Source organism: Clarias gariepinus, chromosome 19, assembly GCF_024256425.1.
Source record: "Clarias gariepinus isolate MV-2021 ecotype Netherlands chromosome 19, CGAR_prim_01v2, whole genome shotgun sequence".
Classification (NCBI taxonomy): Eukaryota; Metazoa; Chordata; class Actinopteri; order Siluriformes; family Clariidae; genus Clarias; species Clarias gariepinus.
The window spans coordinates 7,473,157-7,494,392 of record NC_071118.1 but is presented as its reverse complement, the minus strand read 5'-3'; the positions used below and the strand labels follow the sequence as shown (position 1 = coordinate 7,494,392).

At 39.5% G+C, this 21,236-nt stretch overlaps 1 protein-coding gene across 2 annotated transcripts in view; it reads right to left on the bottom strand.

The window, feature by feature from the left end:
• Positions 1-20,940, bottom strand: part of ppp3ca (protein phosphatase 3, catalytic subunit, alpha isozyme) — a 61,109-nt gene extending 40,169 nt beyond the window's left edge. For both annotated transcript variants that reach the window (XM_053479183.1, XM_053479184.1), the window contains exons 1-2: positions 20,596-20,940; positions 1,029-1,229 (exon numbers count right to left, since the gene is read on the bottom strand). In XM_053479183.1, coding sequence (XP_053335158.1) covers positions 1,029-1,229; positions 20,596-20,644 — 250 coding nt within the window. In that variant the 5' untranslated portion in view covers positions 20,645-20,940. The remainder of the gene's footprint in view (positions 1-1,028; positions 1,230-20,595) is intronic.
• Positions 20,941-21,236: the final 296 nt, after the last annotated feature.

The window sequence follows — 21,236 nt, the reverse complement described above, 5'->3', positions numbered from 1 at the left end:
TAAACGCTAGTCAGAGGTGGATAGATGCTAGTCAGCAAGTCAGAACGTACAATGATATTTTAGAAATTTATGAGATCTGTAAACGGCATTTATGTGCATTTAGCTTATACTACAGCCATGGTTTAATGTACCTATGATAAAATAGAATGTTTTGTCCCCTCTAAATTATTCAAATTAAAGTTGAATTATACTTCAGGCAAGTACAAATCTTCCAAAAGTGTACCTTGCAACCAAACAAATAAGAACATCTGAAGATTTATCCACTTTGGAGAGTGGATTTAAAAACATACCTAGTGTGGCTGGAAAGGCAACCACTACCTTTTTACACATTCAGGCATCTGAAAAATTTATGGTTACCTTCAAGAAGGTAATATTTGATTTATTTCATAGAAAAATACATTCACACGAGAGACCTAAAAAATTTGTTCGATCATAAACAATGTACTACAACTAGAAGAATAATGGTGTTGTTCAGTAGGATGTGATTTTTTAAAATGTTTAATGGTACACCAGTTTTTTTTTTTTTTTTTTTAAATATACTTCTTCTAATGAAAATGTTTCAATTTTATTTTAAATTGTTCATGAAGAATTTATCTACATGTAAACACACTGTTGTTTTCAGACACTTATTTCCATGTTTCAATGCTTCTGCTGGTGAGTCAAAAAGAAAAACACCAAAAAATGTAGCAGCTTCCTTGCAATTAAGTGCTAATTTTCTCAGTACAGCTTGCTACTGCAAGCGCTTGAAGCACGAGAGTGATAGCCAGCTCACTTTTACCCCTTATCCAACCGAGTAAAAAGCTTTAAACCATAAAACCACCAAACCCTCCCGAAAAGCAATAAGGGGAACTCTTGAACACACCTTCAAATCATACAGGACTAAATCCTGAAATGGAAGAACTTCAGGCATGTGTCCTAGGTATTTCTGATCAGATCTCATGTACAGTAATTCTCCATATTGCTGAACTTTGCACGGTAGGTTACGTGTACAGTATGTGGTAGACGAGGCACAACATAAAGTTCCTCACCTGTCACTGGTGCCTCGATGTCTAGCATGGTCTTCTCTTGGCGTAAGATGGCGGCGCCCTCGTTGATGATGCGCAGGGCCACGGCTTCCTCGACTCGACCCTCTTTGGTTAGGTGGGCTTTGAGAAGGTCCACACGGGGCTTGCCCTCACAGTCGAACACCTCCTTCATGGTAAGGCGGTGGCTTAGAGGGAAGGGCACGGCTAAAAAAAAATGAAAGAGGGAAAAAAAAATAAAAGAGGTTATCTATAAAATCAAACTGTGATTGTGAATACAGTGAGCGTCCGGAAACTTAATTGTAATTATATGTCACGTAAATATTGGAAATGGGGAAAACTCAATACCAGTTCTCTTACTAATTCTTTTTTTTATCTGGGCATTGATTTTTCATCACAGTCATGGCTGTGCAGTAGTCAGTATGTAACTTCTAGGCAATAAAATGCATTTAAATTAATTTGAGATTTCACACCAATGGGAGGGATCATTTTCAGGTGATTCCGAGTTCTACCATGTTTATTTGTTAGTAATTTAGCAAAAATGATTCGATTGGACCAGTATCGACCCATGCCTTTCAGACCTGGGCGTTCACTTAGCTCCACAATAGTTATAATCTAAACAATATAGCTGTAGAACGTTGACTATAAAAGGTCTGTTTTGCAATTTACTGTATGTGGGATATGAAGTACACATTATTCACAAACAAGCATTATATTTATAGGTATTGCTTCTGCAGCATTATGGGGTATCGGTTTTATGACACTTAATAACAACTAAGCTCAGATGTTAAAACCTTGAAATGTAAATAAAAAAAAGTAAGCTGATTGCAGCTATGCCTCCCAATTTTTTCTGAGCAGTTGGGCAGTGGTACCTCAACAAATTAAGGCTCTGGGTTACTGATCAGGAGGTTGGTGAGTCAAACCCCATGCCTCTTTTACTCAGTGATATGTGCTACAAATACAAGCCAGTCATGTTATTCTAGCAAATCAAATCACTATAAAAACGTCATAGGTAGTATTTATTGCTGGTCTCAGTTAGACCAAGGACCGGTTGGAACTTGCTGAGCCAAAGTGACCTGCAGAACAAGGATTAAACTCATATAATCCATCAAATGCTATAATATTCCACCTGTGGTCTCGTGCTCTCTCAAAGCGCTTGGTTATGAGATAAAAACCAAGACCAGAGGAAATACAATTTTCTAGAAGAAGGAACAGGATGACAGCTTATTTTCTCATGAGAGGCTAAAGAGCTACATACTTAAAAGCTATGGGACTGAGGGGCCAAATAGAACCAGTCAGGTAAGTCACTAATGAGTCCAACTCATTAAAGACTGAGGGTTTTGGATTAGATTGCAAGCCTTATTAGCTTAAACAAAAAAAAAAAAAAGCCTGCCTCTCAGTGCATGCTGTGCGAGTGACTGCCATTTAAAACTCAATTGCTTTTTAATACGGCCTAAAACATAGATGATGGAAATCTTTGGAACTTAGATACATAAACACTGGAAATGAAAAGTGCAATTACAAACCAGGCTGAAACAATAGAAGAAAGAAGCAGAAAAGAAACTTCGCCGGAAGCAACCACTATAACTAACACATCATCTATCAATGCCACATAAAATCTAATATATTCAAGCATCCTTCTCAACATAATGATACAGTGCAAAGCTAAAGCAGGCCATTTTTTTTTTAATATACTTGTGATCAAAAGGGCGCTTTGTCATGAACGGCTCATTGCCTAAAATAAATCCTTAAAATCCTGGACTACTTTAATTATGCATGCTTCATTAGTGTTATCGTTTATTCATTGACATAAATTAACAAGGTAAAATGGCCTTTCAGCATTTAAACAATAGGAGTGCTTCAGCGAACAGGGTGAATGACACTCCACAACAGTCGCGTAGACTGCCACCACATGAATTATTGATAAAGCAGTAGTAAAACTGTATACCGATCCTCAGCCGAGTAACATTTCCAGTTCCTAATCAGACACAGAGCACAATGTTGAACATGGTGCAAAGAGTGACTCATTATAAAATGTGTGCAGCGATGATGGAGCTTTAACAAAGCATCGAAATGGTGAATTATTTATGCGTGTGTGCTGGTGGCGATGAGCCGCACTGTAATTACAGAGTGTGGTTACAGGATCGATGAACAAGAGACAAAGCATCTTTGAAATGGATGACGCGGACACCATTCGTATAAATGGTATTGGCAAATCCGTATGAATGAAATGATGTTAGACCGCAACTGTGGTCTTTATATCTCTGAAGGGAAGTGTGTAGATATCTTAAGCTCCCTAAAGGAGTGAAAGGAGAGCTAAATTTCGACAGTATTTGCTTCCAAATCTCTCAATATTCAATAGAGCTGATAATACGGAACGCTTAAAATTGCCATCTCATAGACAGGACTCGACCCGCTGTCACTTTTACATGGCCTGGAAGTAAGTTAGAAACTATGACGGGAATGCTTTAATAGGATAATCATCAAGTGAGATGACATCAAATGGACTTACTGTTAACACACTGAATAGGTTTATGATGTTCCATAACAGTCTACCGGAATCTTTTATTGCTCTTATAAAACAACCACAACAATTACCACGTTTTAACTTATAAAAAAGAATGTGTCATGCTTTCACCTTGTATAGTTACATTTAATGTTGCGGAACATCCCCAAGTTCATATTAACGGTTATTTTATAGCAGCTATAAACTGTTGTTCCCATCCTCAGAAACAGAAGAGAAAACTATATTGTGGTGAAAAACTGACTGTTATACAGTAATAAAACTGTATAACATCTACGATTCCATGTTTTTATTGATTAAACAAACAAAAGAAAGCCCTCTTCGTTCTGTGTGCATGGAGTTTGCATGTTCTCCCTGTGCTTGGTGGGTTTCCTATTGGTATTCCAGTTTTCTCCCACAGTCCAAAGACATGTGTTGTAGGCTGACTGGCATTTCCCAATTGACCGTAGTGTATGACTGAGTGTGTGAGTGCATGTGCTTGGGATATGTGATTAGCTGGTGCTCCATCCAGGGTGTACCCTGTCTTGTGCCCTAAATTCCCTGGGATAGGCTCCATTTCCCCTGGATAAGCTCCTGCCCCTTTTTAATTCTATGTTTTTTTAAATTGTAAAAACATGATTTAAATCAAAATATTAAGTACTCAGTATTCAGAATACAACCTTAAACAACATATAACTTTTTTCACCGTGCTATTATTTATTTAACAACAATGAAGGCAAAAAGAAAAAAAACATGTGGCCCATTCTTCCTTAGAATATTGCTTTAATTTATTGGTTCATTTAATTCTGAAGGTTTGAGCATTCGCGGTCCCATTTCAGTTGGTGGGAGTCTGGACTTTGACTAGGCCAAAACCTTAATTGTTTTATTTTTCAGACATTCTGATACGGCTTTACTGGTGTGCTCCAGAGCATTGTGCTGTTGCATGACCCAATTGTGACCAAGCTTTAGCAGTTTGACAGATGACTTCACATTTGCCTCTAGAATACTCAATGACTGCAAGGTGCAAAACAAGCCCAGATCCGCACCCCTTCAACCCACCGTGCACGACACTAGGTATGAGTTTTTTTTTTTTTTTTTTGCTAAAATGCTAAATATGGCTTGTGGCTTGTTCGGATGCAGTTTTCTGTTGTGTTTCATGTTTTTTTTTGGAGAGAAGAGGATTTCTTCTCGCAATCCTTCCAAATTAATTGTACTTGTTTAGTGTTTTTCTAATTGTGCTCTCATGGTCTTTAACATTTAACAGGCTCAGTGATGTCTGCAGGGTCTGAGATGTAGCTCTTTTATTTTGTATTTTTCTGAGCATTGCACGGTCTGACCTTGGGGTGAATGTGTTGAAACGTCAACTCTTGGCAAGATTGGCAACGGTCTTGAACGCGTTCTACAAAACCACAACCTGGCTGTGACTTACCCTATTAAATCCTATGGAAGCATTAAGGGGTATTTAGTATTGCAGACATGTTTTTTCTCTTTGGCTTAATTTTTTTTAAGTAATGACTTGGTACTGTAAAACAAGTTACATGTTGCAGTTCATCTGGGGTTGATCCGATGATTTTTATGATGTTTTTACAAAAAACGCATAGCATTAAAAGAAGTACTACTTTTTACACATGCATAAATATTTGCCCCCCATGAACTTTACCCATACAATCTGGAATCCAAATGGAATTATATATATTTTTGTACTTAAAAAAAATATATATATCCAGCACATGAAGGTTTCAAATAAAATACAGATATTTCTTGGTTGCATCATTATTTACTCCTTGGGTCAATACTTGGTATAACAACCTATGGCTGCAAATACGACTTCTATATGTCTGTATTAGCTTTGCATCCTGATATTTCTGTCCAGTCTCTTTGGGTAAAATTGCTTAAGGTCTGATAAAGTCAACAAGTTTAAAGTTTTTGCCAGCCCTGCTCCTCTTTGCAGCATTACGAGATATCTTTTATTGTAATGCTGCAAAATGTGTAAAAGTTCAAGGCGAGGAAAGTGCATGCTGCATCTGCACTGCATCCTCACCTACTGTAAATCTTAATTTTACTGTAATCCAACTTACACAACCCAGATAAGTTATATACACTGCAGCAAAATAAGTGTAACGGAGCCACTTGATAGGACAAGTTCCAGTAGAGGAGACGCAACGGGATCAACACACAAGTAAATAATTCATTATTTGTCTTGAGGGGGAAAAATCCCAAGGAATTTCGAGCATCTACTGGTGACATAATGGGCCCAGGTCTAGTGCGTGTGTATATGTGTGTGTGTGTTTATAGACAGAGCAGAAGTATAATATGTATATTCATATATGTATTAGATGTACATTATATGCATAATATGTATATATATATATATATATATATATATATATATATATATATATATATATAATGTTCTCATATTTGTGTTACATATACATAAAAAAAAACTTGCTAAGGTGAAAGAGCATTAGTCTCTTCTTTGTCAGTCACCACTCCACAATCCCAACATATGCAGGTACTCATACATAAATGTAATTTTTAGACATATATGAGAGGCGTTCAAGTGAAACTGGGACTAAACACTATTTTTTATTATTCTTATTTTCCTATACAATGCCCTGCTACACTGATGCACTTATCCCAGCGTTTCACTAGTGCATAGATACCATGACAGTCGAAAGATTTCCCAGTGTGCCGGAGCCATGAGCGGTCTGCCCGGTTCATGTCTGCTAATCTTGCTATTCTTCACCCTTTACAGTTGGTATACCGAATGGTATATATGGGGTGAGCTAGCAAGTACGGGAAAATTGGTGAAATGAAGAAATAAAATAAGAATAAAATGGTGCAAAACAATTAAAAATGGATTTGGAAAAAAAAAGACTCAGTGACATCTATTAAGCATTTCGTTCAATACCAACTGAATTCATACTGCAGGCAGAGAGAGGGAGAGCGAGAGAGAGAGAGAGAGAGAGAGAGAGAGAGATTAAAAGATAGATCTGGGAAGAAGCAGCAGTTTAGCACACTGTCTCATGCAGTTCCAAAGGCACAAGCACATAATTTGCCTATCCGTCCCTGTCTTTTCCAGCTCTCCATTTCCTGGAGGCCAAAGGCATGAGCTCACACACACAGACACAGACACAAACACACACAGTGTATATGTGTTTATTTGTTAAATAATGAAACTGACAGAGCGGAACAGAAGGAAGCCTGTAGGGTATTTGAAGGTTTATGAACTCTAATAGGTCAAATTAAACAGCGTGACAAACACGGGCATTTTTTCTTTACTCGTCTGCACTTATTAGATGCAATGTTTGCTTTAAAATGCTATATACACTATTACATATTTCATACATGAATGCAATATTATTCCTATGTCAAATGAACTGCATTATCTGGCCACTTTATTAGGAACCTGATTACATTACGTTCAGGCGGTAATCCAAATAAAGTATCATGTCGTAGCAGCACACTGCATAGAATCATGTGGATCCAAGTCGAGCGAGAAATTCAGCTCATGTTCACATAATATTCAGGGACTTTCTACCCTTCTTCGAGGTTGGGTTCTAACAGTACCACTGCTGCTGACTGACCTTATTTGTATTGATGGACTACTCCTCATCCCAACAGTGACAAGACAACAGTTATCTATGTAAAACACTCAAGTTAATGCAACACACACATTTCCATGTCAGTGTTAATGCTCTACTGTGAATAATGCAACACCCCCCAAAAAATGTCAGGTCCCATGCTAGTCTGTTGTTCATTAATGGAAAGGTTGTGTAAAGCTTTATGACACATTGTCATACAGTCAGTAAAGTAGGTGCACTCAGTAAAGTGGATACTGAGTGGTTATGAATGGTTTGACTGCAAAATGTGGTAAACACTATTTTCAGACTTTCATTCATTCTGGCAAATTATTTTCTTCAGGCAAACAAGGTTATGTGTAACAGAATTTAAAATTAAAGAAAACATTACATTCTTCTACAAGAAACTGTGGTTTTTGGCAAAACACAACAACGAAGATTTTAAAAGTGCAATGCCTCCACAAAAAGCCAACTGCATCACTTTTTCTGTCACATGATAGTACCAGAAATACCATGTGGGCAAAACAGCAGCTACTGTAAGTAACCTACTGTAAATGTGTTCAAATGATTTTGGGACACTGTTGAAGCTAGGAAAAAAGTGGTGTTCACTGTACTTCTGCCGTTGCATTTACCCCAGCAGTCATGGACTTCCATAATAAGGTGGTGTCATCATCTACAGAACGCAAACTGAAATTACAGAAGAGTTAGTTTCAGTTTAAAATGTTACTTTTAGTAGCGTTTATGGCGGCAAGGTGTAGTGGTTAGAACTGTCACCTTGCACCTACAGGGTCCGGGTTCGATTCCCAGCCAGGCTCGATTCCCGTCTCTGTGTGCATGGAGTTTGCATGTTGTTTCCGTGCTTGGTGGGTTTCCTTCAGGTACTCTACAGTCACAAACATTGCAGATTGGCTTTCCTAAATTTTCTATAGTGTTTGTGTGTGTGCCCTGCAATGGATTTTCACCCTGTTTAGGGTATCCCCCACCTCGTGCCCTAAGCCTCCGAGTATAGGCTCCAAGCCCCCGTAACCTGGTATACAGGATAAAGTGGTATAGATGATGAGTTTGTGAGTGAGCACTGGGTTTAATATTTCCCACTATCCTAACAGTTTTTATAATTCTAATGGTTTAATCTGATACCATTTTTTTTTTACTTATTCCTATTTGCTTCCAGTAACTCACTACAAAAACACAACCAAAGTTGCTTTATTGGTATATGAAAATTTCATATTTATATTTCCACAAGCAAGAGTGCATATTGATTTCTCAATTATGGCAAAACTTTGGGTGGCTTTTTGTGAAATTTTACAAAATTCACACAGATAAAAACACCACAAGTTGGGCATGATATTTCTTTTTAGCATTCTTTTTGATATGCTACAATATATTTCCAAAAATGCAAAATAAGATAAAACTAGTGGAAGTCCAAACCAGATACTTTCCTTTTTTCCCCATGTTGGATGTTACCAGATTGGATGTTACCAATAAATAAAAAAATTAAAGTATGTTACAACGAGGGCATAACAGGCAAGGTTCTATATTATATTTTAATATTTTAAGCTTCATACTGAAAATATGATTATTATAGATGTTTATATATGCATGTATTATTTCTTATTTTGGATTCAGCAATACTGAGATAATAAAGAATGATGAACAAATCACGATTATCATATAACCATTATACTTATTATTGTTGCTTTTATTGGCATTCTATAATTGCTCTGGGAATACAATAAAGAAGAGCATCCATGCCAATAATGCAAACTAGGAACTGAAATGTCGAAGCCTAAGAACGAGCCGGCTGCACTGGAGAAAGTGGTCACGCTTGAGAGCGCTCTAGCAGGCCGAGGCGGCCGACAGCAGCTTTGCTCCTTACTTACACCCAAAGCCGTGCTGTTGAAACTGTGGTGTGTTGCTGAGCAACAGCCACCGACTACTGGAGGGTGGCCAGCACTGATACACTATACATTGTGATTGGGGAGTAAATCTCAAACATGCAGGTCTGCTCGCATTAACACAAGCATGCAGCCCACAAACCCTCCAACACACACTCTCATCCACTGACAGACAGAAAGGAAAGAAAAAAAAAACCCTCATTGTTCCGCTCAAACAAACACAAACCAATTAGACAAGGCAGGCTGAAGTGCGAGCTGTTCCTGAGCCTAAAATCCACTACTTTGGCTCTGTAAATCATGGTGTACAGAGTCTTCCTCTATAACTGCTAACATCAATGCGGCTTTGAATCCGCACTCACAACCACAGCCTGGGGCTAAAAACAGAAAGCACTCATCTGGAAGGAAAACATTATATTTTTTATTCATGACACTGTGCCTAATATGTTAAACTATGGCTTTTGGCTTATTGTCCACCAATATGATCATCTGGGTCTGTTTGTGCTCCATGTTGTGCACTTATTCAACTCTAAACTTCAAGTGTACATACAGTATATCATTGATATATAGCTAGTCGGTCTGCCATTTTGTCTATTATCTTTCCTTTTTGGTAAGCTATTTATCTTTATTAGGGTCATGGTGTCTTCTGAGTCTATCTTGGGAACAATGGGCTTAAAGTAAGAATACACCATGGATTAGAATCCAGACCATTGCAGGCCACAAAGAACACACACATTCTCTTGCAAACAGGGCAGTGGTGGCTCAGTGAGTTAAAGCACTGAGACACTGATCGGAAGGTTGGTGGTTCGAGCCCCAACTCCACCAAGTTGCCACTGTTGGGCCCTCAAGCAAGGCCCTTAACTGTATCTGCTCCAGGGGTGCTGTGTGGTGGCTGATCCTGTGTTCTGACCTCAGCTATGTTGGGATTGTGACAAGAATTTCACTATATTTACAAGCCTAACCAGTTTAGTGTAGCCAGTCCATTTGCATTTATAATTTTGGATAAATGAGATGAAACCAGAGAACCTGGAAAACTCCACACAGACACGAGACGAAAATGGGAGCTCAGGACTGAACCAGGGATTGGAAATCTCCTGAGAGGTGGATGTGCACCATCCAAATATTAATAGGTTGAAACTAATTACAAATAATCTATATCAATTTGACTTAAAAGTTGAATAAAAACATGAAATGTGTATGGGAAGGTGGTGAAAAAAACCATAGTTCCAATAAAAAAATATATAATAAGTAATATTTATGACAGTTTCATTTTTTGGAAACCAGACATACAGTATAATTAACTCATAAAGCAGTGACTAAACAAACGTCTAGCGTGAAATCAAATACCCTGTGGATGCTAAGCTTTCACACAATTGCCATGCCTCTTGGTGCACACCTTTAATTATGCTCCTCCCCAGCACTATTGATTTCTTAAAGGTTAGTAATTCAGCGGAAAACATTTTGGCCTTGACAGATGGCAAGAAATGCAACAAAAGAGAAACGATATGTTGAAACATACCAAATGGGTCTAAAACCACAGCACAGTAAAGAGACCCAGAAGCTTTGGATATCTGTATTTGCACAGAGCACAAACAACATCACTACCAGAAGACTGCTCGGTCAGTTGGGAGATTACATCATTAATCTCGGTTAGCCTGGGAATGTATAATGTAAGCTTAGAGAAAATCAGCAGACCAGAGCTGGCTGGTATTAATGGGCTACAAGGGCCAAGTCTTCCCACTATTTCATGGACAAATATTTTAAAATACACTTCATTTTCCAAATAAATTGATTTTTTTTTTTTTTTTTGCACATTCATGAAAGCAACATCGATCAGCCATAACATCACAACACAAAGCAATATGCAGTGTAGTATTGTGTAGGTTCGCCTTGTGCTGTCTGGGCAGCTCTGGCCTTATGAGCCATGAGTTCACCATCTGTGGGTTTGTTGTGGTGTCTAGACACCAGGACGCTGATAGCAGATCCTTTGAATTGGCCTCCATGAATTGGACGTATATTTCCAGCATATATATATATATATATATATATATATATATAAATATTCCATAGGTGCTTGATCAGATAAGGATCTGTAAAGTGGCCTCGGGCTCTTTGGGTGTTCTGGTGCCTTCATCGTTTTTCATTAAGTTAAGCCGCTTTGGCTTTTCTGTGGGATCGGACCAGACGGACTGGCCTTTGATCCTCACAGGGTGCTATTGATCCTGTCAGCGGTTTACTACTATATAATTGATAATCAGTATTAATGTGTTAATTACGCTAATGTGCTAACCTCCTAACCCTCTAAACCTTCTCCTCTCAACTTTACAGTTTGTAAATGATGATTAATTGTTTTTAGAAAATTAGAAAATAATGCTGCTTAAACCTATCTGGCTTTATGTGAAAACCTAATATATGCCCTAAACCTAATCAACCGTCAACAATTGCAGTCAAGCATTTGTGATACAATGAGTCTTTCCCATCACACTGAAGGGTTTTCGAACATGGCCAGTCTGTTTAAAGTCATGCCACAGCATCTCAATCAGATTTTGGCCCACACTCCAAACCCTTATTATTATTGTTATTATTATTAGTAGTATTGAGCTATTCAGAGGTGTACTTGCTGGTGTGTTTTCAGGTAGGGGCAACTACTATTTTACAGAACGGTACTACTGATGCAGGATTAAAACCATCACAGAACCCTAGCAGAATTCATATCTACACTGTACAGTACAATAGCATGCAGTATTTATCCAATTAGAATCCCATCTGGGTGCCGCTCCTCTTTTTCCCTCCCATTTATTTGGTTTCCTGGGCAGCTTCCAAGCAATCCACAGACAAAGATATAATTTCTCTAATATACGTGACAAACCTATCATCTCACACCTCAGGTAATCTGATATAACTGAGGATCTTGCCGATTGTTGCATCTGGTTGCTGGATAGAGCTCTGAGAACAGAGAAAAGTAGACACGTTGTTAGGACATTATAAATAACTGCGCAAACCAGGTTGCATAACCACCTCCTCACTGTCTAACACATTAGCTGTGGCTGGATCATCTGTAAGCCTGCATAGACACTACAGCTGGACATAAGAAGAAACATTAGCTCTGGCTGCTGAGGGTTGCGTGATTGTATTAGAAAAAGAACGAGAAAAGCTTTAACACTTCTGGGAGCCAGAATCCACCAGATTCATTTGATGTGTCTGCTCTGACACATGTGGGTTAATTTAAAAGCGAAAGTGACCCAAAAAAGGCGAGAATTATACAAAACAATGTCCGTCAAAAACTAATGTTAAAAGACAGCATTGACGAGCGATGCTGATCTCTGTTTATTGCAATATTGCCTCTAGCATCTGTTCTTCCAATGTTTATGCTTCTCTGTTATGCCAAAGATATTTTGCGCCAGTATGTAAATGGAGCCCAGTTCCCTCTGTCATCAAAAACACATCTACAGGACAAGCGAGACGGGCAAGTGCCTAGAGCCCCAAATCATTGATGTAGTTCTATAGACGTCAAATATGAAAACGAACAAGTAAAGGAGAGTTTACTTAAATGACTCTACGTGTGATACTTGACCGACCTATATGGAAGTCGGGAGGAAAAAAGAACACAACAAAAAAGAAGAAGCAGAACAGTGCTAAGTGTCAGAGATAATCACAAATCGATGTTTTTTTTTCCTTTTCTTTTGTAGAATCAGCAGCTTCTCAAACGGTCTTGGATGTAATGACAGACTAGTGAGTTGTAAACAGACATGAACACCACACTGTTCACCGAGAAACACACATTATACCTTGTACAGACTAGCCATGAAAGAAATTTTGAGTGTTAATGCTATAACTATGGTATGTGCTCACTGGCCACTTAATCATACAATTGTCCGCCATCCACAAATTGGCCTTGTTTCCCACAATAGGCCTATTTTCGGGAAGCATGTACCCATTGCAGTGATGGATTTATGATCTTGGCTGCCAGACCACTTTTGTGTTTGCAGCCCATCCATCTTAAAGGGATAGTTCAGGTTTTTTTTAAGTCCGACTTAAATCGAAATTGAGGTGCTGTGCAAAAGTCTTAGGGAACAGATTATGTTTAGTACAAATTTTGTTATACAGTATATGTTTATCATGTCTGAATTATGTACAAAACCATTTAAGATTTTCAAACATAACAAAAATATTAAATGAATAACATTATGCTAGTAATATGCCAGAATATTTGTATGCCAGTATAGAAACATATTACATGACAGAACAGTTTTTAGATGAAAACCGCCTAACGTAGGATCCTGGGGATCCGCCAGGGGAGCTGTATGCAACAAATAAACACAAATATTGACTGTGTTTATTTTATTACTTTCAATTGCTCTTTACAGAAGTTTCTTTTATGTAGAATTGTTTCCAAAGGCATTTATAGCTGTTAGATTTTACTGAACATGCTGGAAAATATACTGGAGGTCTTCTGGTTACTTTGTCACATTGGCTCCTTCTTATTTTCATGAAAAACCCAAGAGCTCACATTAGATTTTTTGTTTGCATCTAAAGCCGGTCTGTTTCCATCTGAAATCTGCTCAGTTACTGGGATTTTCACGCACAACCATTTCTAGGGTTTACAAAGAATGGTGTGAAAAGGGAAAAACATCCAGTATGGGGCAGTCCTGTGGGCGAAAATGGGGCCAGGGGTAGGTTAGTGGTTAAAGCATTGGACTACGGTTCGGAAGATCCCAGCTTCAAACCCCACAACCACCAAGTTGCCACTGTTGGGCCCTTGAGCAAGGCCCTTAACCCTCAACTGCTCAGATGTGTAATAAGATAAAAAAAAAAAAAAAAAAAAATGTAAGTCGCTCTGGATAAGAGCGTCTGCCAAATGCCTAAATGTAAATGTAAATGTAATGAAAATGCCTTGTTGATGCTAGTGGTCAGAGGAGAATGGGCCGACTGATTCAAGCTGATAGAAGAGCAACTTTGACTGAAATAACCAATCGTTACAACCGAGGTATGCAGCAAAGCATTTGTGAAGCCACAACACGCACAACCTTGAGGCGGATGGGCTACAACAGCAGAAGACCCCACCGGGTACCACTCATCTCCACTACAAATAGAAAAAAGAGGCTACAATTTGCACAAGCTCACCAAAATTAGACAGTTGAAGACTGGAAAAATGTTGCCTGGTCTGATGAGTCTCGATTTCTGTTGAGACATTCAAATGGTCAGGAGTCAGAATTTGGCGTAAACAGAATGAGAACATGGATCCATCATGCCTTGTTACCACTGTGCAGGCTGGTGGTGGTGGTGTTATGGTGTGGGGATGTTTTCTTGGCACACTTTAGCCCGCTTAGTTCTTCATTGCCAATAATGTGTTAATGTTGAGCAGTGGTCCTACCACGGTCATAAAATTGATATAAATACAATGGTTATTACCATTGGCCTGAGTTCTGTAAGACTGTAAGATGCTTTGGTAGAAGATGTCTTAATGCTGATTTGATTAGTAATGATGAAATAAGAAATTAGACGTCCAGTTATATGTGCAATGGATGCATGCATGCACAAATTGACTGCTTGCAGTTCAGCAAGGCAGAAGTCATACATAAAAAGGGAATATGCTAGAAACAAAAGAGCTCACATGACTGCAGTATGTTTGTGGCTTTGTGGATCTGATGCTGGGGCAGGATGGTGCCCTGGTGCTTTTTAGGTTGGAGGTGAGATCTACGCCCTGAGAAGTGAAATTTCAAGGTGAACCAACATATTTTTCACATTATTCAGTTGTAAGCATGGTGTGATGCTATGTGCCTTCTCCTTCCTTGTGTACTCAGCTCCTGCAGCTACATCTCCATTTTCATGCTTCACCCCTTAAGCTTTTATATTCAAAACCTACAGTTCTCATCTCTCCCCTCCCCATTTTATTCTTTCCTCTATCATACAGCATTTATGCTCCGTTTCTCCCTGACTTTCCCCGGATGCATCTCACAGATCTCGGAGAAGTTTCATTATGTAAGAGAGCAGTGTGCAGTAAAACACTGCTGCGAATCAATGCTTAAATAATTCACCCGCACTGCTAAATAAAGCCGGCGAGCGTATATCCTGCATGCAGATCACCCCGGCTCCCTGCTCGCCCTCCCAGCCTCCCAGACAGCTATTACACCTTCCCATTCACCTCTTCACCATTCACCTCTGTCGTGCCTGCTGGAAGCAGAACCTGAACACGTGGACACGTCTCTGTTCTGCTACGTGGCTATTGTGTGCGGCTAATTTAGTATGAGATTACTCATAGTGTGTTTTACACACAGCGGCTCACTGCATAATAGGTGGTTTGTCAGAGCCTAGCACATTAGATAGGCCATTAGAGCTGGAGTACTGAGTGAGCAGAACCATTCAGTGCTATTCAATCTCCTACATTTGATTAGGCAAAACACATGCATTTAGATATTGTACAGTCATAAAAGAAAGACAGATGAGACCATTTCAGTCATTAAAGCCTCGAAGCAAGTTATTGCAGAATGATGTTTGCGAACAAAACATGCGTCTAAGCTAATGATCATCGAGGAGGAGATATCCTATAGCTTTCCACGTAGGATAATTGTCTCTGAAGATATGGGTAAAGATGATTATATACAGTACTACCCTTTTATTATTGGTGGAGCATGCTGAGACTAAATGTCATGAGAGCAAAATACCATAATTATGTTGACAGTGTTCATTTTATTTCTAGCATTAAATAGTCACATAGAGTGACTGACCTGTTAGTCTAAATTAAAGAAAATTAATATGTTTAACATACTATTTGATTCAAGCAACAAAAAAAAAAGGTGAATATTTTACTTTTGAAAATGTCCAAAATCTGTCCCAAGAATATGTGGCTAAGTGGCGTCTGCAGCACACTAAACTCCTGTCACCAGACTAGGCCGTTTATTTCTGAGCCTGAGCGAGCCAAGCTAGCCGTTGACCTAAATGAAACCAGGTGCCAGTGTGAAATGATATTACTGTCACCTATGACATAGATTTCCTGCTTTTAAAGGAGCTGAATGCCTGCCTGAATGTGAAGACATTATATTACATTCTAAACCCAAAAGAAGTTAAATCTTGAGAATGCATGATGTATAATGATGTGTGATGTGTGTCTGATAATAAGACCATGTACAAGAGGCATGACTGTGGATTCATTCCCTTCTCAATAATCAATAGAAAAGCCTTTATTGGCTATTACAGCAATCAAACGCTTTCTATAATTGGTGACCAGCTTTTTGCATGTCTCCTCTGGTATTTTTGCCCATTCATCTTTAGCGATGAGCTCCAACTTTTTCTGCATGTAGGGTCTCCTTGCCGTCACCCTGAACCCTAACCTTTTCCACAGATTCTTATGTGGATTTAAGTCAGGACCTTAATGTTTTTGTCTGATAACCATTTCTTCACCACTTTTACTGTGTTTTTTGGGTCATTGACATGCTGAAATGACATACATGTCGTGTGTGTGTGTGTGTGTGTGTGTACACACCTAAGGGGCGTTCAAATTAAACCGGGATATGTGAAATGAGGCAGAAAACTGATTGAGATTTACAGAAGACTTCAAGCATAGTACTCTTAGCCGCAGTAAAATCTCTAAATAGTGAAAACATTTTGAATGTGCGTATATGCCAATCCCGACCAAGGTGGCTCGGAGCCGACCAAGGTGCCCGCAGTCATTCCATTAAACATTCCACAAGAGGAACGCCTGATCCTTTAAAATTGATGGTGGCAGCATATTGACAAGCTCCAAGCCATTTCCACATGTTTTGGGCCATTAAAGGAGTTCCTGGGAGGCCAGTGTTTCAGACTTGAAGCAGAAACTCTGATCATGGCACCAGCGTACTGAAAAAACTCTCTATTATGATGGTATCCGAGCGCTAGTGAAACACTGGGATAAGTGCATTAGTGTAGCAGAGAACTATGTAAAAAGAATAAAGGGAATTTTTCTGGAAATCAGGATCGAACGCTGGTACTACATGAGGATCCACGAGGTGATGAAGAGAAACACAATAATGTTAAGTGCTTTCATTTTATCCCATTTCATTCATGTTGGCAGTTACTTTAAAGAAAAACTATGATAATTAAAGATTAACTGTAACATCTTTGATAGCAGTTGACAGGTTCTGTTCTTCACACCACAAACCTCCCTGTCCATGGACTCTGCTTTGAGAACATAACAGACTTGAAGCAAGTGAAATACAGTATATTTGCAGACACAAAACCGTTCTGAAGAATTGATTCAACACTAATCTATAGATTGTAAACTTACATGTACAGTATCTCATACATTAATTTATCTGACGTTCCAAAGAACAGGTGCACGACTCCCCTGAGAATAAAAACTAATAAATAGTGATTGACTGCATAAACTAAAAACAAACATAGGGTTAAGGCTGACATGCTTGAGCTTGTCAAAAAATATCAAATGCACCTTGCACAGACCTGCAAAAATCCTTTTAATGTTGATCGGCTTTGTCCGGACAATATGGTCTTATTGTTTTTATCTGCCTTAATCTATCGAAGTAGTTATTAATGGTGCTTTTGCTCATGATAGAATCTTTTAATTACACATAATGTACGATCGAGCTTGCATGGCATTGAGGTAAGTTCAGGAGTGTGTTACCAAACGCTCAGTCTATCAGTAAGGCCGAGCTAAAAAAGTGCATTCCCACCGATCCAGCTGTAGGGAGGAAACAGTGAGTGGCCTGTCAGAGTGACTCTGTGGACATTCTGTTAAGCTGTGCTGAGTGAATATCCTGAGGTCTGTGTGTGGGTGCAGGCCACCATGACTCACTACTCTTAGTGACTGTGTCTGTACAAATAAGCCTTCTTAAGGTTACTTTGGCTTCCAAAATTGATTTCTTATGGTTTCCTTTCTCCGTAGTCTCACAAACTGTAACAATGAAGCTGAAATATTGATCCTTCCTGTTAATAGTGCATGAACTTGTACTCTTGGCTACAAAGACATAGATTGAAATCCTTTGATCATAATGTTTTTAAGAGACTGGTGGAGTTTCAATGTGTGAATCAGTTGTATAACTAATGGAAGGCATACAGGCATGTAAATAAAAAAAATATATAACAAAATTATATGTCAAAATAAGGCCTGCATGATGGCTCAGTGGTTGCGTCACACCTCAAGGCAGATGCACTGTAAAGGAGTGTGTGTATGGCAGAGTTAAGTAAGGATGATTCCAAGGGCCCCTGAGTGGGCCCTTAAAAATGCTATGGCAGTTGAAAAGGGTTGGCTTTGTTAATGTTGGTGGCCCAGAATCTCAAGTGGCGCCTTTGCCTCCATGTTTGGGGGTTCCAATCTTTCTTCTCTTTGTTTGGGTTTTGCATGCTCTCCTCTGTGCTTTGTGAAGAGTACCCTCTGTGTTCCCCCCTCCAGTCTACAGACATGCAGTGTACGCTGAATGCTGTTTCCAAATTGGGGAATGTAAGTACAGGCCCCCTGTGACACTACAAGGGATAAGCGGTATGGAAAATTATTAAATTCTTAAGTAGAGAATATTGTTAGTGTCATCTGAAAAGAACTGGCCAACAGGGAGCGTACTGTATATCCAAGCCAAAACAAAGAAAATAAACAAACAGATGCAGGTACTGTATAATCTGCAGGTTATGCCAAAGCAGAGCCAGAGCTCTCAGGAGGCAGGGATTTGCTGAACAGGCTCCCCAAGAGACTTCCTGATGACCATGATTATATCTTAAACAGAGTACAAATGATAAAATTAGGATTTACAAGAGTCATATTAAAAGGCAAAGATGAGTCCCTGTTGTAAAATGTGCTTAACCCTTTAACGTTCTGCTCAACCTTTTGGTCACTACAGTATATCTTCTTGAAAAAAAAATGTTGAGGTTAACCTGACTCAGCCATTTCTACCACTTGGTTGTGGTATGTTATGCTAAAACAAATCCACCAGATGTCACTGTGTCTTTAAATAGTATGACTTCAATTACTTTGCACCAAACCACAAGAATTAAAGCAGATCTAATGGGCAAAGATTTTGTGCTATTGCACTAATAAATAAATAAATAAACAGCATTTTATTTGATCTTCATGTGACCACAGTTTTTTCATATCCAGTTTATATATATGTGTACAACAACTTGACATCTCAACCATTTGGGGGAGGTCTATACTGCTGTTTCTTAAAAAAACAAAAACAAACCAAAAAAAAAAAAAAAACAAGCTTTGTTGTTATTATTGCACCAACGAAATGAAAAAAATATTATTTTTTTTTTGTGTGTGTGAATGTTAAAGGGTTACGGTCCTTCCGCAGGGGTCAGTGCCAAACTTATTTTTGGGAGTGCATGGCTCAAATAATACTCGATTATTTGGCACATAAAACAGATGACGCAAAGTTTTCAAAATACTGGCAAATGTGCCATGAGCATACATTTGCCACAGCATTTTTTTCTTTTAACATTTTATTGTCAGTCTAAAAAGAAGACTTCTAAATAAACCATTGTATTGTAGACCAATCAACCATTAAAAGGACATATCATTAGCAGGTGCACCAACACCCACACACTCAGAATCTTAATGGACCTCTGTAGACTATTAAGAATTCCCATTACTAGTACGTAATATAGACATTTCAGCAAAATGTTACTCTAAATAAACATAACATATACCAGATGAACCCAAAATATTAGCAAACGTGCCAAAGCTTAAATACCACATAAATGCTGCTCTTCATTGCACTGTCATTCTGAGTAGACGACTAAAGAATAAGCTGTTCTATTATTCACCAATCAACCGCTAAAAAGACCTAGACATGTCATTAGCAGGTACACCATGGAGTATACACACACCCACGCACTCAGAAACTCTTGACACATTTAGACTAGAAGAAATCCAACGGCAATATAGATAGCACAAGCTGTGTTTCTGCAAAATGTTGCTCTAAAGGAAAATAAGCCTAGTGGTCTATATCTAGAAAATATTACACGAGCATCAGTGCATTCACACAAACACAATCATTTAAACCCAAGGGATTTTTTAAACGCACAACCAAGGGAAACCATCCAGGTGGGACATTTATTCAGGTCTCCCTATAGACTGCATTATGCATACAGGGTGTATAGAAGCCATTATTTCATATTTGGAATCACATGACCCTCAAGCTGGAAATCCCCCCCCTCCCACTTTTGTCCAAACAAAAGACAGAAAAAAAAAGAAAGATTATCAAACACAGGGCTGTTACACTTGTTCTACTGGAAGGAGATTAGATCTTAGATGTTGCTTATTTCTTTGCAGGGTATGAAAACCCAGAAGCGCCCTCTACCACTGTGCCAAACGCAATCCTGCTGCATCACCGCCTCCACAAAAAGTGTCTGCCTCATCCATCCATCCATCCATCCATCCTTAGCATTACTGTGCAGTAAATTAGATCAGACAGAACTACACATCCTGCACACACACACACACACACTACTACTAATCCGACTCCGTGAACCTAATCCGATCAGAGAAAATACCATTATCAGACATATGCATCATCCCGTGTGCGTATGGCGCGGCCCCTGTCGGTCGCCAAGACGCGCAGTTTCTAACGCAGATTTAAACACCGAGTGTCGGCAGAACTAACACTTACATTTCACTACCCGGTCGGAGGCGTTGAGGACCATGTCGGCGTTAGACATCTTCCTGTGAGGTTGATGTCTCTGGGCGAACGGTTATTGTCCCTCCTGGCAGACAAGAGGAATCGGCTTAGGCTCGGAGTGCTGGCGCGGTGGCGAGCTGCGGGTGCTGCAGTGGCATCACCTTGGACACTCTGCAACGCCGCTGGACAGGACTACACCACTATCCAGCTAAAGAGTCGCGCTAAACTGGGGAAGGAAAAAAAAAACGGGTGGATGCTTCGGGCTGAGGCTGAGCTGAGGATGCTGCTGCTGCTGCTGCTGAGGATGCTGCTGATGATGGTGCTGCTGCTGCTGCCTCCGTGATGTGGGGGAGGATGGAGGGAACGAATGGGGAGGGGGCGAGAGCGCGCGAGAGAGAGAGCGCGCGCGCGAGAGAGAGATCGGGACAGCCGCGAGCCAGAGAGGAGAGGGGAGAGGGGAACTCCTACGCACCCGTGTGAAGGGGCTGCCTGATGCTGCCATCAGGTGGATGTGAAGAGGGGTTTCCCGAGAACGAGACACGCCATGTTTGCTAATCAATATCCACTTGACGCAAGAGTCTTTGGCATCCGAGTTTGTCTACCCTCCTGTTGCGCAATGCTGATTGGCACCT